The sequence below is a fragment of the Pinus tabuliformis genome, chromosome 4_2 (assembly GCF_031772625.1).
Source record: "Pinus tabuliformis cultivar Carrire ecotype Pingquan chromosome 4_2, CPIR1, whole genome shotgun sequence".
In the NCBI taxonomy this organism is placed as follows: Eukaryota; Viridiplantae; Streptophyta; class Pinopsida; order Pinales; family Pinaceae; genus Pinus; species Pinus tabuliformis.
Window position 1 is genome coordinate 420,239,226 of NC_142304.1, and position 18,300 is coordinate 420,257,525.

The window sequence follows — 18,300 nt, forward strand, 5'->3', positions numbered from 1 at the left end:
CTTGATGTTGATATAGAGACTGTTATAGGAAAGATGACTGTGCAGGTTCCATTAAAGGCGATTGTGAAACTCCCATGAGAGTGTTGGCAAGCCAAGAAAGCTTTTGGGTTTGAAGAAGAAGACACACCCGTAGCATTGCAAAATATCCAACTTCCTGATTTAAGCCCAGGTCATGAGCCATTCCTCCTCACCTTAGCTATCAATGACCTCCTATTGCATAACTACATGTTAGATTCAGGGGCTTCCGCAAATATCATGCCTCTAAAAGTCATGAAGTGACTGAATCTTAACATTAATCGTAGATACAAGGCGGTATGTGGGTTCAACTCTCAACCTGTTGAAGTAGAAAGCCTCATAAAGGATCTCAAAGTTTCTTTGGCTATGGATCTTGATATATCATTACTCATGGATGTCGTGGTCATAAATATTCCTTATGTATGAGGGATGTTATTGTCAAAAAAAATGGGGTGCTATTATGATCATATGTTTGAAGGTAAGCCCTCCAACCCTGAAGGTATGGCTTTTCATTATGTAGTTGGGTATTCTTTTTACTTATCATGGACACTTTTGGGCACAGATTAGTGGGGGAATTCGGAGGAAGGAGTGGGCTAGGTCTATAGTCTTGTCTCTACCCAATTTGATGGTTAACCTTGTATTCTTGTCCCATGGGATCTCCATTACTAGCTACTAGCTTTAATGATGGCACTACATGGGAAAACCTTATTCATCACTTTTCCCATCCGGGTCCACAAGGAGTTAGCTTCCCCCTCCCCTTGTTCACACCTTCGGTCGGGCCTAGAACAATGCCCCAGAGGTTGATGCAGCTAAAAGGAAAAGAAAAAGCATATTTTGGCAACTCCCAACAAGAAATGTACTATAAAATGCAAAAGATGGTCGAGACATACAAATTTAGCCTATGGGCCCTATATGAGCCCTCTCCATCATTAAGGAACCCATGTTTGTCTCAACCCCTAGTGAGTGATGAACTACCCCACCTTGAGGGGGTATCCACTGCTATATCCTACACATCATGCTCTCATCCCCTAGAGCCCCGAGCAGTTATGAAGAAAAATCAATCAAAGGCAAAAGGCATATGAAGAAGAGTGGAAAAACAAAAGGCCGAGGTAACTAATGTACCATGATTGCTCCCTCCTACACTCATATACCCAAGTGTGGGCTTCCCTTGTTATAGCTACACTTGTACTATGGCATGTGGCTTGGAGCCTTCCCCTTGATCCCCAATCCATTCCATCATTGTAGCATATGCCACCTACCACTTGATGGATGTACCATGGATATGTCACCCCCTTTAAAGGTTGAAACCACCTAAGAGGGTCCTTGGTTACCCTTATTATTGAGCTTAGAGACAACTGTACAAGCTAAAGGTTGCTATGGAAGGGCATGCCACTATTAAGTGTCCACTTTTTTTCCATGATTTGTAAGCTCTTCTACTCAATTAATCTAATGATTTGTTGTACAGGAAGGCAAGGAAATGCATTGAATCTTATACAGAATTGCAGGTGAGTCTCCATTTGGGGTTTGGTCTCCCCATACGGGGTCCAAGCCCTCCAAAGGGTCATATTGGCACTTGTAGGGTGAGCGTTGAAAGTCATGGGCCTCCACCGTAGAAGAGAGCAGAATGCCACTTCATGGATCCCTCAGCACCATTCACTGATTGCTCATGCTCCACCTTTTTAGATAAGGATGATGCACCTAGACCACCATGCCCTATCGGCTTCACATTTATACCACACACTTGGCAGATGTTTCAGGGCCCAAATGAGGATGTGTCTCACCATGGGAGATAGACGGAGGGCTTATATCATCATTCTAGCCCTTACAGATGGTATACAGGCACTATCGATTCACTTGGAGACTCATGAGGGTGTCATTGTGCCCCCACACCATTTGGGGACACCACAATGGATTTGCTTGGATATCAAGGGGCCACCCTCTTGATCACTATGTTTGGAGCCCATTCTCTCACATTGGCACACTTTGGACTCCACTAGGCCTCCTCAATGGCCCAACGACTCATTGTATCTACTATTTTGCCCTCTTGAGAGGATTCATCGTTGTATTATTGAGCTATCTTGGTTGGCTTGTCACCAAGTCATGTTACTATTGTACATTATTTTACTATTTGGGGTTTAAATAGGCCATTAGGGTTGTTCGAACCCCCTGATGGATTGTATAAATAGATGAGAGACTCATTCATTCCTCTTATCATCACTTGGATTGGATTAGTATCTCTTGTGATTTTCGCACTTGCTTTCTTTGACGAAATTTTTGGAGATTCTTGATGCACTATGATGTTTAGACTTTTGCTATTGTATTTGAAGCTTCTTTCTATGCGAAGTTGATGAACGAATATGCTCTCTCTCTCTCTCTTCTAAGTGAAATTTAATGCCATTCTTGTTATCTTACTTATTTAATGCATGGTATTGTTATCATTATTCTTGTATGGGCTATAAATTATGCGAAATTCTTCTTGAACCCTTGAATAAGTGATTTAATGCATGTGTTGCTCTTAGAGGGAGTGGGTGAATGTTCCTAGAGGCACCTAATAGGTCAAAAGCCTTGAGACTTCATCTCCTTTGCAAATTTGAAGTATAAATCCCTAATAACCGTGTTGTTGCACTTGGAAAGGCTAGCGAAGGTCAATTAGGGCTCCTTAGCATATGAAAATTCTCGATCTACGCATATCTTGACTCCATTAAGCCCAAGAAGCAAGGCACTGATCCTCGCATCCCTTTGGTGGTCAAAATAACCCTTTTTCTCTTCACCTCTTCCAACTCTAGGTCTAACCATAGAAGATCTCCTAGGGCATCAAATGGAATCTTTTGTAGCCATCAAAAACCCTTGAAAACTAATCTAGAACTACATTGGGGTCTTTTCAAGGGGTCATCCAACTTTGAGTTTCATCGACGGTGGAATCTCGAGATATCGCAAACCCTAGCTCAAAGATCGTTCCTCTCCCTAGGATGCTTTGGGTTAGTATTCTCACATGGATCATTGCATTTGAATCCCAAAAGAAAATTAGTCCTTTGATCCTATTCCCCTCTCTAACCAAGTCAAGCACTCTATTATTGATCAACTCCATACCCTTGACCTAGTTTGGGTCCACTTGGTTTCGTTGTGGTCCCACAACTTTGTGACTCAAATTCCACAAGGATTACATAGAAACCATTTCTCCTTTGGGATCCTTAAGTCTAGGATACCCCTTGTTAAGAGATATTCTCCAAACCTAGGCCTAGGTTTCCCTCAACCCTTCCTAGAGAGCCAATCACCTTGCTTCCTGTTACCCACCATTTTGTGGGTGATAACCCTAGGAGAAATTTTTTCTCCAAGATGGTCCTCAGCCGGCAACCAGCAGCCCCTTGCAGCCACCAACTAGCTTGTTGTGCCATTTCTCCGCCACCATTGCCATGTTGATTTCTGGTAGTATCGGATGTGCTCTAAGTCTCAAAATTTGCAGGAAGGCTTAGACACATGCATTCTCCAATAACCAGAAATTGTTTTGGGAAATTCCACCTAGAGACAGTTTTATTAAAATAATTAATTATTAATTTATTTTTAATGGCACCCTAAGTCTAAACTTAGGAAATTAAAATAATTAATGGGTATTAATATAAGTTGTGGGTGTAACTGCTAGAAGAAGACGAGGATCAAGCCAAAATGATCTAAGCCATTGATTAGAAGTTAATCTGGGTCGTTGATTGTTCAACTGAAAGATATAAGATGAGGTTTGAGGGCACTTGGAGAACACACAAAAGGGAGATCAGAAGTTCGAATTTCTGAAGCAGAGCAGCTGTCGGAGAGATTTTCAATAGTGATCTTGTGCAGCGAGGGGTAGGGATAGTATCCGAAGGGATATATTTCCCGGTCAGAGAATACTCAACAGAGAAGGCAGAGAGAGATCCAGCAGAGACAACGCAGAGCCAAAGAGGCTGATGCAGAGACAGCACAGAAGCCAAGAGGGAATTTGAAAATTTGTTGAAGGAATCAATTGCAGAAGCCGGAAGTCGGGGTGTGAGACCGGGAGGTGCAAATCGAAGTTCCTGCCAGCAAATCGATTAGCTGAAGCGGTGACATTGTTCCAAAGGGTGTGACGTTGGGCTGACGCAGTGACTGCGCAGAGGCAACCAGGGGCAGTTCATTCAGTGGCTAGATCAGCCAGGGTTTTCAGTGATAGTGTGAGGTAATCTCACTTATCTCTCTGTCAGTGATATTCTCTGTAACTGAATTGTCGGGAAGGCATCTAGAGATTGTATTCAAAAATTACTACTGCTTAATAATAAAACCCTTAGCTGCTGCACTGGTTTTCCCACACTGGATTTTTCTAAGGACATTTGTCCAAAAATAACTATGTAGATATGTTGTATTTCTTTCTTGTTCAATTTCTTGTTTCGGCATATTATTTAAATGGTGAAGGCTGCAGTGTATTCGTTTCAGTGTTTACTGTAGGAAACAGTAAATAATTTTGTTCAGTCATTAACAAATAGGAGAAATGTAGTCAGTTGCTGCTGTAGGAATTTGGGCATCCAAATTTTCACATGCCAGCCATGTCGTCCCTCACCCATCTACCATGATCGTATGTTTGAAGGTGGGCCTCCCAAATCTAAAGGTATGCCTTGTCATTTGGTAATTGAGTATTGTAGTTTGCTTATCATGGACACTTTTGGGCATGGATTAATGGGGGGATTCGGCAAAAAGAATGGGCTAGGTCTGTGCTCTTGTCCCCTAGACCCCTTTTGGATGTTAACCTTGGATTCTAGTCCCATGGGATCTCTTTTACTGACCCTTTGGCTTTAGGGATGGTACTTCATGGGAAACCCTGATTTTGGTTGCATGGTCTCGCTCCCTCATCCACATATATTTCCCCCTTTCCACTCATTATAACCCCATTCATCATTTCTCCCACCTGGGTCCACATTCCTCCACTAGGTCCACATAGGGTTAGCCTTCCCCCTCCCCTTGCCCACACCTTGGGTCAGGCCTGGAATGATGCCCCGAAGGTTGATGCAGCTGAAAAGAAAAGTAAAAACATAATTAGACACATTCAACAGGAAAATGTACCACAAAATGCAAAAGATGACGGGGACAAACACATTTAGCACATGGGAAAAAGCCAATACATGAGCTCTACCCCATCATCATGGCCATCACCCAAGTTCCTGCAAGCCCTAAATGAGCCTCCTTTATCATTTAGGAACCCATGGTTGTCCCAACCCCTAGTGGGAAATGAACCGCCCTACTGTAAAAGAGGTAGCCATTGTTATATCTCACACATCATCCTCTTGCCCCTTGAGCCCCGATCAATTAATTAAAGAAAAATCATAAAAGGAAAAAGGCATATAAAGAAGGGTGGAAAAATCAAGGCCGGGGCACCTCATGTACCACGATTGCTCCTTCCTATACATTATACACCTAAGTGTGGGCTTCCCTTTTTTCTAGCTATCCCTGTACCCCAACACGTGGCCCAAGGTTGCCCCTTGTTATTCCCTACAAATTCATCTCTTTACCACATGCCACCACCTTTTAAAGGATGTACCTTAGACATATTATCCCCTTTAGAAGTGGAAACCACCTAATAGGATACTTGGTTAACCCCGTTTGGAACTTGGAGACATTAGCACACGTCAAAGCCCATTATGGAAGGGCATGCCATTATGAAGTCCCCACCTGTTGTCCGTGTTTTGTAAGCCCTTTTACTCGATTTCCATAATGACTTGTTGTACTGGAAGGCTAGGGGATGCATTGGATCTTATGCAAGATTGCAAGTGGTCTCCATCTTGGGTTTGGTCTCCCTATATGGGGTCCTAACCTTCTAGAGGACTATATTGGCACATATAGGGTGTGAGTTGAGAGCCATTGGCCTCCACAGCAGTAGACAGCACTCCATGGACCCCCTGAGATGTTCATAGATTGCTCGAAATTCACCTATTGGACGAGAAAGATGCACCTAGTTCACCTTTGCCCAACCATCCCACGATTGCACCATGCACTTGGCAGATGACCTAAGGCTTGTATGTTGATGTGGCATCACTTACACCATCATCTGAGCCCTTGCGGATGGTCTACAGGCATCTTCAACTTACTTGGAGACCCATGAGGTCACTTGTGTGCCCTCACAGCCATTAGGAGTACCACAGGTTTATTATGTGGAGAACAAGGGGCCAACCCCTTGCTCATTACTTTTGGAAGTCCAATTCATCATTATGGCACTTATGGACTTCATCGGGCCTCTTCGAGAGCCCAACGACATGCATTATTGATTATTCCACCTCTTGGGAGGTTTGTTATTTTGTTTGTGAGCTAGTTTGGTGGGCTTGTCACCAAAAGATAGTTATTTGCACATTATTTTTAGTTGATGGGCTAATGTAGGCTCAAATTAGGTAATTCGAACTCCTAATGAGTGTATAAATAGGAGAGACATGAATTCATTTTGTATCATCACTTGGATTGGATCATTCTCTCTCTTGAGAATTTCGCATTTCTTTCTTGGAGGACAAATTGGAGCATGGATGAATTTTGATGTTTGGATTGGACTTTCTTATCTTGGAGCTTCTTTATTGGCAAATGTATTGATGGTTGGATATATTCTCTTACATGTAAGTATGATATTGATGCTATTTTCTTTTACTTTGTCACATACATTGATCATGGGATTTTCACTATTTTAGGGCTAATTGTTGCATGCATTTACTGCTTCATTGTGGAATTATGTTTCTATATAGCATATCTCTATGTATGGGCCATGTTTGTTGAATGAATTGTCCTAGAGATCGAAGTTATCTTGATAAGCCATCTTCATTTGCAAGCGAAGTATAAACGCTTTAAGGTCACTTTCTTTTTTGCCCTAATATTGGACGAAGTTGCCCTTAAAGCCTCCTTGAACTAGAAACAAGATCCATTCTCATAATTCTTCTTGACTCCATATCCCCAAAGGAATTAGGCACTGATCCACCATAAGGTGATCACCTTAAAACCTTTTCTTCACCTTGTTCCCCTCTTTTCTAGGTCTAGCCACGTTGGGCCACCTAGGGCATCACTTTCCCGACAAAATAGCCATAGAAAAAGTTTGATCTCCTAACCTCTACTGCGCTAGTGTGTCCTCAAGGTCTCCTCCAAATTTGAAGAAATTCCAATGGTGGGATTGTGAGATATCCCAAGCCCTGGCTCTGAGATCAAACTTTTCCCTGGTGTTCCCTAGGCTAGTACCTCATATGATCAATTTGACACCTTTAAGTGGAAATTCTTGTTTTGATCCTTTCCCCTTCCTTGTTTAGGTTAGGATCATCATTGGTTGCTAAATTCCCTCCCCTTAAGCTAGGTTGGGTCCACTTGGTCCTGTGTGGTCCCATACGTTTGAGAAGTTAATTCTTCAAGAACCACTAGGGAAATCAAGTCCAATAAGAATTTTAGGGATTGGGAAACTCCTTTACAAGACATATTCCTTTAACCTAGCCCTTAAATCCTCATCTCCTTCTCCTAGAAAGATTTGTGCTTTGTTTGAAGAGTAAGTAAGCTCCATTCTTAACCACCTTCTAGGAAAAGGATCATTAAGGTCACTTCACATCCATTTGTTGATTCATCCTTCACAAGTGACTTTCTATATACCGGGTCTCCTCCCATCGATGAAAGTCCGTAAAGAGTAGGGAGTCTTAGTTGAGGTGACAGTGGGCTACGTCTCCATTGTTGTCCTTGATCTAGCAGTTGTCCCTTTAGGAGTCCCTTTAGGCCCCCTGCTAGTTTGAGCGGTAACACTGCCAAAGCAAGAAAACCAATTATCTGAGCCTCTCTTGTGAATAGGCTTTAAGAATCACTCCTCATCCCACCATTGATCTATCCATCCTTCTGATTCCTCTCATACAGTTATCCTCCCATCAATGAAAATCCGTAAAGAGTAGGGAGCTTTAGCTGAGGTGATAGTGCGCTATTGCTCTATTGTTGCCACTCGATCTAGTAGTTGTTGTATAGGACCCCCCCACCCTAGGACCCTTATTAGTTTGAGAAGTAATAGGCTGCTAATGAACTTTTCTCTTACCATTGAAGGCACCAAGGTGTTAAGAGTGACATTTGCACCTTTAGACAGCTCCAAGTTGACTTCCAACTGGTGTTTTCTTCTAGCAGCCCAGCAATGTTTGCTGAAAATTTGAATCAAGGGAAATTAATGCAACTTCCAAAATTTTACCTCAATCTTGATGTTTCCCAGACCTTTTCACTGTGAAAATTTAGCCCTAGTGTTGATCTAAAAAATCAAATTACAACAGTAATATTTCACTTCCCTTCAATCCAATTTCACCCAACAACCCAAGAGAATAAATACCATGAGTGTACTTCAACAATACAATCCTATTGTTGATGTTTTTGCAGCATCAGGCAGATATTCTCCCACAAGGTCATGCTGATTTGACTAGTGGAGGAATGATACATTCACCCAAGAAGCCATGCCGATTTCGCTGGGCCATAGTGGTAATTTGGCAAGGGGTGAATGGCCCAGGGGAAAACATCCTCCCATGGGGACATGCTAATTTGACTAGGGGAGAATGATACATTGACTCATGAGGCCAAGTTGATTTGGCTAGGAGTAAATGGCACACGGTACTCACATTGCTAGCTCCACGGGGGGACGATTCCTACAACACTACTCCAGAGCCTAATACAGTTGCCCACAAGGGATGAGTAGTGTTACCCGTACAGGAATTTGAGTTGCAAGGTTTGTGGGATGCGATGGTGGTGGAAGCCTTGTCCTGGTCATTGCAGTTTCTTACATATTATCTTATAAGTTATTAATTAAATTACATAAGTTCTATATTATGTATTATAATTATTATGTATTATTAATTAAAATATATATTATGTCTTGTAACTATTATATAATGTTAATTAAGCTAAATATTTATGATATTATAATTATTATGTATTATTAACTAAACTACATATTTTGTATTATAATTATTATACAATATTAACCAAGCTATATATTATGTGTTATAATTATTATACAATATTAGTTAAGCTATATGTATGTATATATATATATAATATATATATCTAAGTCACATGACACGAGGACACGAGACACAGAGGACACGTAAATACGAGTATTCAATACGAAACGCAGCGACCTGGAAACATGACACGGGAGACACGTTTTATATATATTTATATATATATATATATATATATATATATATATACCGAAATATAGTTTTTTATCCATATTAAATTGCAGGTTGCAACTTATCTAATCAAATTAAAATATAATTGCTTCTCAAAGTTCATAGTTCACTTTAAAAAAATAAATAGAACCAAAATTTACTATTTAGAAATTAGAATGTGATATGCTTGGACTTGATTCTTGAATATTCAATGTTCATTGTTCATGTACAACTTACAAGCACATAAGAAAATAACTAAAGTCTAACCCTATTGATTTCCTCTGCCCCTCTTGCGAGAAAATGCCACAGCTTTCCCTTTCCCTCTAGATGTAGATGCTGGTGCTAGTGGAGTTGGCAGTGGAGTTTTCTATGCTCTAAAAGCTGAAGAACTAGAAGTAGGAGCTATAGGAGGTAGACCACGTCCTCTACTGGTGGCAGGGGTAGCTCGGGCAGGAGGTGTCACCTAGAAACATTACAATCTCCCAATCCTAAAATCCTGAAAAACTGACAAGTCTGCTGCATTTTGAATGATATCTAAAATTCTACTTTCTCCATATGAAATCCAATGAGGCCGGAACCACTCTCAAACATCCTGAGTCATTTCATGGTAATGTTAAAAATTTAAGTAAAAGGATGAAAATGAAGATTAAGGAGAATGTCACTTTTACTTTAAGAATTTAACATTACCATGAATAGCATATCAATACTAGGGCCTAGACTTGATCATTAAGCTGCCCCACTCAAAAATTATTTGTTTCTTTCAAAAAAATTGCAGCTTATGCAGGCAACGTTTTCTATAAACGGAATACGCGTTTTCCAGATGCAGGACACGACGAAAACCGGCGAATATGTTTTACATTTTACAGAACACGATGAAAAACGTTTTCGATACGTTTTAGGGCCGTTTTCGTGTTCGACACGTAAAATACGGGACACAGGACCTTGGAGGACGTGTCCTGTGACTTGGATATATATATATATATATATATATAATCCTACCCACCCAGATTCACTTGTGACCTTTGTTATAATGATTTTGAGCCTCATTCTTGAGTCTGAACAGTCCCTCGAAAAGTGAAAATGCTCTGCATCTCGATCCGGATACATATCCATATCCGAATCATGGCAACTTAGCTATTTTTTGGACTTTTCACAACATAATCATCTATGGGAGTTAATTTACACAGAAGTTTTCTACTAGATTGTCATTTATGTCTCATTCTATATTTCGTCATTTCATTCTAATATTCCTGATAATGTGCTATTAAAAAAAAGTCTATTGTTTTACATGTTTGTATCTTTTGCATTTTTTAACACCTTGTTTCGCCATTTCCTAAAATTCTGGGATCCGTACTGGTATCAGAAACCTGTACCTGTTTCCAAGTTTCGTGTAACCTAGCTTCTAACATTTATTGTAATTTATTTTCAAGCAACATATTCAATAGACTATACCATCTGATCCCCAAATCTCAATTCTGATCAAATGCACCATGAAAATGATTTATCCTGCCAACTAATTATAAAGAAAATATATGATTGTCACAATAATTACCTCTAGTCATTGTACTTGAAGATGCCCGTATTTATGAAAAGGAGTTTACGTATTTTAACGACAGTACAAAATGATGTTCATCATAAGACAGAATTAATATAGGAAGAATATTGTAACTCTTGATCTTTTCATTGGAATGTAAACTAAAAAACCATCAACACATTACGAACCACAAGCCATTCAGAACCAGCTGAATGGTGCTGAAGCAGATGGTGTGTTGATTATACATATCACTTTCATCATTCGTCTTGAGTAAATACTAGAAGGTTAACACAAAGACTGTTAAGAAGTGAACACTAACCTTCTGCATCACCTTCTGCATCAAATTGTTTTACTCTATCCTTGATTTGTTTCAGTGTCAATGGGGGCTTGTCAGCATTGATAGCTGAGATTTCAAAGCATGGAAATCCATCTTTACATATACTGGAAAAAAAAGACAAGTATAACTGAGTTGCTATATATGAGTAAAATTACCACCTGACTCAAAAAAAGGTAACACTTTGGACACTAAAATGTAAGCAACAAAACAGAAAACACTGCCATAAATCTTCAACTATGTACAATTATAAAATTTTAGCACATGCTAGTTCCATACAGCTAAAAAAATTGGGAATACAGTAGTCTAAAATCAACGATATTCAACAAACCATACTCTCTCTCTCATGCTAGTTCCATACAACTAAAACATTTGGAAATACAGTAGTCTAAAATCGATGATACTCAACAAACCATTCTCTCTTTCTCTCTCTATCTATATCTATATATATATATATAGCAGACACCAAAAATAAAATTTTCACACATTAGATGTTTCTGAGGCTATTAAAGCTAATTCACAAATCAAAAGTTGCTATATCTGGATTCCGTTCTAAATATTAAAAATCCCATAAACTATTTGACATTATTTACATTCAATTGAGTAAAAACTTTACCTCAAAACCTGCACCTAAAAACTTTCCTTAATAAAATCTAGCTTTTTATAGAACCGAAATCCTTATAAGGCCAGCCATATAGAAAAGTAATCTTGATCTTCAAAACAAACTCAGCGTTCAATTCCAGCAACTACTGAAAGGAACTTCCCAACTAGATCAATGCTTGTCCTGCTTAGGAGGATCCAATCATAAAAACTGGCAATCTATTAAGAGGTGAATATTTGGATGTATTTAGGAGAGCCTAGATGGAAAGCTCAAGAAAGGATACACAACATTATGGATTATTTTGTAGATAACTAAATTTGACCAAGCAGAAGCAAGACGAACCCAAAGAAGTGTCTCATAATAAGATTCTGTAATGTACCAAATTGAAAATTTACAGCAATAAACAAAGACATATACAAGGAATCAACAACCATAGACAACTAATGCGCATGCATATCAAACACCAAGAAATAAAGGCGGAACAGCTGAGCCATTTTATTAATACTGATAAAACATTAGTACAATGATAAAACAATGGACCCTGGGCTTGCTTATGCAAGCTCTGCAAACCCCAGGTGAAAATCTGATGGTCCAGGTGTTGGAATGGCTCACCCACAAAATCTGCGCACTGCCCAGAAATTTTGTCCACTGTTGTTGGAATGGAACTGCGATTCTTGTGAAAATTCTTTGAAATGCAGCCACTGAAATTAATTCTCCTAACTGATTATTCAGTTTATTAATTTTCTAATTAATACCAAATTAATCACACTACAATTTCTTCACAAAATAAAATAAACGTTGCAGAAACAAAAACGCTGGAAACCAAAAAATGCTAACACACACAAAAATTATGACATCATTATTTTTGGACAAAAGTCCACAGAAAAACCCAATGTGAGACAATCGGTGCAGCAGTGAGGACTTTTATTATTATTATGCAGCAGAATTTCTAAGTACAATAAACATGTCGTCAAACTGGTGATTCTACCCAAGAGAAATACTGGCAAAAATATACTGAGGGATTTTACCCTCTCTCCGAACAATCCCGACACCTGACTGCCTCTAAAAAACAAGTCATCCACCCTTCTCTGCGCAGGCCCTGCATCACCCTAGCTTAGACCCTCTCATGCTCAGCCCAAAACTCTTGCAAATCAAGTCGTCATGCCTGCTGCTGACTGGGAAACTGTCTCTCCAACACTCTGGAAAATCTTCCCGGCCTCTAGAACTGAAAACGACCTTTCCTTCAACCAAATCAAACTGCTCTACTAAAGCAGCTGCGCAGTCCCTACGCTACTTCCTGAAGAATAATTTCGGCCTCCTCTTTCTAACTCTCCGGAATTGGAAACTCCTCCAGAATACTGCTATGTTGTCCCTCTCCCACTTGCTACTCACCCACTGGCTCGATCTCTCTTGTTGAATCACCTACACTGGAAAATTGAACCGCATAGGCAACTGAGTATCTGCACTGGTGTGTTCTCCACTGGTGTGTTCTCCATCTACCCATCGACCTCTTCTTGTAATCTACAGTTAGGACTCCAACGGGCAAGATTAAAACTTAATTGATGGTTGAGATCATCTCCAAGTCGATCCATGCGAGTTTCTAGAGAATTCACACATTTCTCAATTAATTACTATTAATTAACCATTTCTCCTAAGACTTAGCAAATTTTTAGATATGGTCAATTAATTTAATTGAGGTGCTTCTAGGCGGAATTTCTATAAACGATTTCTGGGTTTTGAGGAGCTCTTATGTTTTAGCCTCTCCACAAAGTTTTGAGACTAAAACACCTTTGATGCTACAAAAACTAACACTCCCTATTAGCGAAGAAGGTGTTCTAGTGCTAAACTGCTACAACACCCTGTCTCTGCATCATCCTCCCTTACACGCTATTGATGTCTGACAGGAAACTCTACTGGAAATGATTGCATTGCTCCTTCAATACAATGTTGCTCCCTAAATCACTGCGTTGTTCCCTTAGTCATTGCACTATTCCCTCAATCATCGTCCATCAACCATTGCGCTAACTCTGATTTATCTGCCACTGACTGTAGCTAAACCAAACTGCTGCATTTCTGTTGCAGCTGACACTGCACTGTACATCCTGTACCACTACCAACTTTGCATCTGCACTACAACTAACACTCCCTCTCAACTGTAGCTGAACCATTGTTGGGCAAATCTCTCGCTGGGCGCAGAGGCTTTTGCAACAGTTCACTAGAGCAGAACCAGCGTCGAAGTGGAAGAGAGAAGAGCCACACAAAGGGAAAATTTTCCTCAAGGAACTTCTAGTCTCAATAAGTTCAATTTTCCCTACAGATCGACAATAGTTGTTAACAAATATTCTCACTCTAGAAGGGAGTGCAAACAGTAGAGCAACAGCCAAGCAAAGGGAAAGAGGGAGATTTTTGGGTTTATTTTCTCCAGTTTTGAGTTTCCAGATTTTGCAGCTCTGCAAGGATGATCGTACGAGATTGCCAGAGGAGGTTGTGTGAGTTAGCCAGAATGCAAATTTGGGCAGCAATTCGACTTCTAGTTGTCAGAAACAAGTGTTGGAGGAAGTGTGAGTTGTCTAGTGCAAGTTGCAAAGAAAGAAAGGGTCCCTTATATTGACCCCATTCATCATTAAGGCACCCATGATTGTCCCAACCCCTAGTGGGCGTCGAACTGCCCCACCTTAAGGGGGGTATTCACTGCTATATCTTACGCATCATGCTCTCATCCCCTCGAGCCCCGAGTAGTTATAAAAGAAAAACCAATAAGAGGCAAAAGGCATATGAAGAAGGGTGGAAAAACAAATATCGGGGTAACTCATGTACCACAATTGCTCCCTCCTACGTTCATAAACCCAAGTGTGGGCTTCCCTTATTATGGATACTCTTGTATTGTGGCATGTGGCTTGAAGCCTTCCCCTGATGCCTCATTCTGTTCCACGATAACATCACTTGCCACCTACCGCTTGATGGATGTACCATGGACATGTCACCCCCTTTAGAGGTAGAAACCACTTAATAGGTTCCTTGGTTAACCCCCTTATTGAGCTTGGAGACACCTACACATGGTAAGCCCACTATGGAAGGGCATGTCACTATGAAGTGTCCATTTGATTCCATGATTTGTAAGCTCTTTTACTCGATTACTCTAATGATTTGTTGTACTAGAAGGCGAAGGGACGCATTGGATCTTATACAGGATTGCAGGTGGGTCTCCATTTGGGGTTTGGTCTCCCTATATGGGGTCCAATCCCTCTAGAGGTCATATTAGCACTTGTAGGGTGAGCGTTTAGAGCCATGGGCCTCCACCATAGCAGAGAGTAGATTGCCACTTCATGGATCCCTCAGTGCCATTTATTGATTGCTCGTGTTCCACCTTTTGGATGAGGATGATGCACTTGGACCACCATGCCTTGTTGGCTTCACCCTTGCACCACACACTTGGCAGGTGTTCTAGGACCTGGATGAGGACGTGTCTCATCATGAGAGACATAGGGAGGGCTTATGTCATCATTCTAGCCCTTATAGATGGTATACAGGCATTATCGATCCACTTGGAGACCCATGAGGATGTCATTGTGCCCCTACACCCACTTGGGGATACCACATTGCATTTGCTTGGATATCAAGAGGTCACCCCCTTCATCACTATGTTTGGAGCCTATTCTCTCACTTTGGCACACTTTGGACTCCATTGGGCCACTTCAAGGGCCCAGTGACTCAATGTATTTAGTATTTTGCCCTCTTGAGTGGCTTATCTTTGTATTATGGAGCTATCTTGGTGGGCTTGTCACAAAGTCATGTTATTATTATACATTATTTTATTATTTAGGGCTTGATTAAGCCTAATTACGAAAATTGAACTCCTTAGGAAGGATAAAAATTGATGAGAGCTCATTTGAATATCATCATCACTTGGATTTGGATCATTTGTTTCTTCTGGAAATTTCACTAGGCATTTTGATGGATGAATTGGAAATTTAATGCATTTTGATGTTTGGAAGAGTTTAATTTCTTGTCTTGGAGCTTCAATTTTTCTTGCATCTTGATGGTTGGAATAATTTTGCTATACTTGTGAGTACCTTTTCATGCTTATTTTGTAATTGTGTCTCATGAAATTACCTATGAAATATTTCCGTTCATGAAGTTGGTGTCGTTGCTCTTTGGCGTATGCGAAATTGTTGGTCTTGTCTTTGTGAGCGATTTTTCATATGATCATTGTGAATTATGGTGACTTATTGTCCTAGGGGTACATGATTGTTCATGATTTACCTTGATAAATCATCATTTGCAACATAAAAGAAGTATAAATTTCCTTTGTAACCTAGTTGTTGCTAAGGCCATATGAAGTTGTTGGGGAGATCCTTGGTTGGAATTAAGCCTAGCTAAGCATTGATTTCATTAGACTCCATTCTCCCAACTGGCTAGGCACTGGTCTAGTCCTAAGGTGATCATAAAAAAATATTCTTTTCACCTCTTCTCCTTTTCTAGGCCTAACCCTAGTAGGTCTCATAGGGCATCACACGAAATTCTTTCTAGTCATCAAAAACCCTTGAAAATTGGTCAAGAACTGCACTTGGGTCCCCTTGAGAGGTGCTCCAAATTTGAGGTCAATCCGATAGTGGAATCTCAAGATATTGCAAGCCCTATCTCAAATACTATTTTTCTCCATAGGCTTCCTAGGGTTAGTTCCTTCGTTAGGATCATTGCATTCAAATTTCAAGAGAAACCTAATTCCCTTGATCCTTTTCTCCTCCCTAACTTGGTCAAGTCGAATAGTGTGTTGCTCAAGCCTCAACCCCAAACCCTTGACCTTGTTTGGGTCCACTAGGGATTCTTTGTGTTCGCGCAACCTTACAATTCCAACTTCACAAGGATTGCTTAGAAACCCTATTCTTCGAGGATTCCTTGATCTTGGGCACTTCTTTTCAAATAACACTCCTCAAACCCTAGGTCTAGGCATTCTCTTAGCCCTTCTGAGAGTGCCCTCCATCTTGCTTCCATAGCAAGTGAGCCCATTATCTGACCCTCTCCTGTGAATAGGCTTTTGGAATCACTTTTCATCCCATCATTAGTCTATCTTTCCTAGTGATTCTTCTCAGATCAGGACTCCTCCCATCAATGAAAATTCGTAAGGAGCAGCGAGCTTTAGCTAAGGTGACAGTGGGCTATTGCTCCATTGTTGCCACTTGACCTAGTAGTTGCTCTATAAGATCCCCCCCAGGACCTGTTGTCACTCAAATTGTACAGGCACTGCGACAATGACTCAGGTCAGGGGTTGTCACTCTGATCCCTGACCTCTCTGTTCTAGTTGTCTCCCAATAGCAGGCTATGGGGGGTAGTCCCTATGGAAGATGGAAATGAAAGACAAGTTGGAAACCAACGAGTCTAGGAGACACGATTGAATGGCCTAACCACTTGATTGATTTAGCAATCTTTTAGAGATTGGATTAAATTACTTATGAAACCAATGCCTTATGGAGTCACCTTACTTGCTTTATATCAATTGGGGACCAAATGATTGGATGAAAAATCATTGCTTGAATATCCTATATGCTACGCAAATCTTATGACTTAGGGTGATGCAGGAAATTAGATGCCTATTCTAGGTGTATCCCTTGATCTTTATCTATGTTGAGCCTAAACTCTAAAGTAAGTGGTAGAGAGAAGTCAAGGTGAAGCAAGCAATGGCTTGGTTAAGGATCCCTCTCCTTGAAATCTAACATACCTAGTGCCTTTGGCGCTGCATAAACTGTGGCTCTGATGACTGCAAGGTCACCGTTTTAAATACTATAGGGCCCAAACTTCTCAAGCAAAGATGAAAGGGTGTTACTATCTCTCCCTCAACCAAGCTTATGCTTGGAAGTACATTAATTAATGCTAGACTAGTCCTAGGATGAGATGCAACATGGGAGTGTGCTCTTGAGTTAAAATTGTTTAATGTTTTTTAAGTACTTAGTTACGATTAGCTTTATGACAAGAGTACTTAACAATGAATTAGGAGACAATCTTGTACGCAAGATAGTGTGCTCAATGGTACAAGTGCCAACAAGAAAAGAGTTAACCAGGATACAATTTGCCCAAATGCTAATCAACAAGATATATGCTTTAGGAAAGATCACTAATATGTCAAAGATCCACATTAACCATGAAATGACATTAACGGCAAGAAAGAGAATTACAGCACTTATCCACTTAAAGCAATTAGCCAATGAGACAATATAAGATGCTAATGATGATTAGACAATCGATGCTCTTATGTAATTAAAAGCCTCTTAAGATATACCAACTAGATAATGCCATATTGAAATTGAATCAAAACTATTACCAATTAGATTCTCAATTACCCAAGGCTCTTTGACATTTATAGATCACAAATTTCTCAAGAGATATTCAATGATATTCTTTAAGTTATGTTAATGCCAATTAGAGTGATAGAGACAATCAGATCTCCCAAAAGACAAGTGATGTAACACAAGATGCCCAAATAACTTAAAACATTCAACACGATGTCACTTGAGATTAAAGTGCTTTAGAGAGTGAGCCTATTAGTGCAAACTTATGACTTTAGAGATCAAGCTCACGAAAGGCAAGAGAATATTAGTATTCTTATCCAAGATTACCAATGCTAGACAACAATGGCACAATGAATTATTAGAGCGTTAAAAATAGA

The 18,300-nt window shown here is 40.1% G+C and overlaps 1 protein-coding gene across 1 annotated transcript in view; it reads right to left on the reverse strand.

Annotated features, from left to right (window-relative positions):
• Positions 1 to 18,300, reverse strand: part of LOC149169735 (Nucleotidylyl transferase superfamily protein) — a 253,875-nt gene that overhangs the window by 116,226 nt on the left and 119,349 nt on the right. The window contains exon 9 of the mRNA XM_089428789.1: positions 11,021 to 11,142. Within this exon, the coding sequence (XP_089284915.1) occupies positions 11,021 to 11,142 (122 nt within the window). The remainder of the gene's footprint in view (positions 1 to 11,020; positions 11,143 to 18,300) is intronic.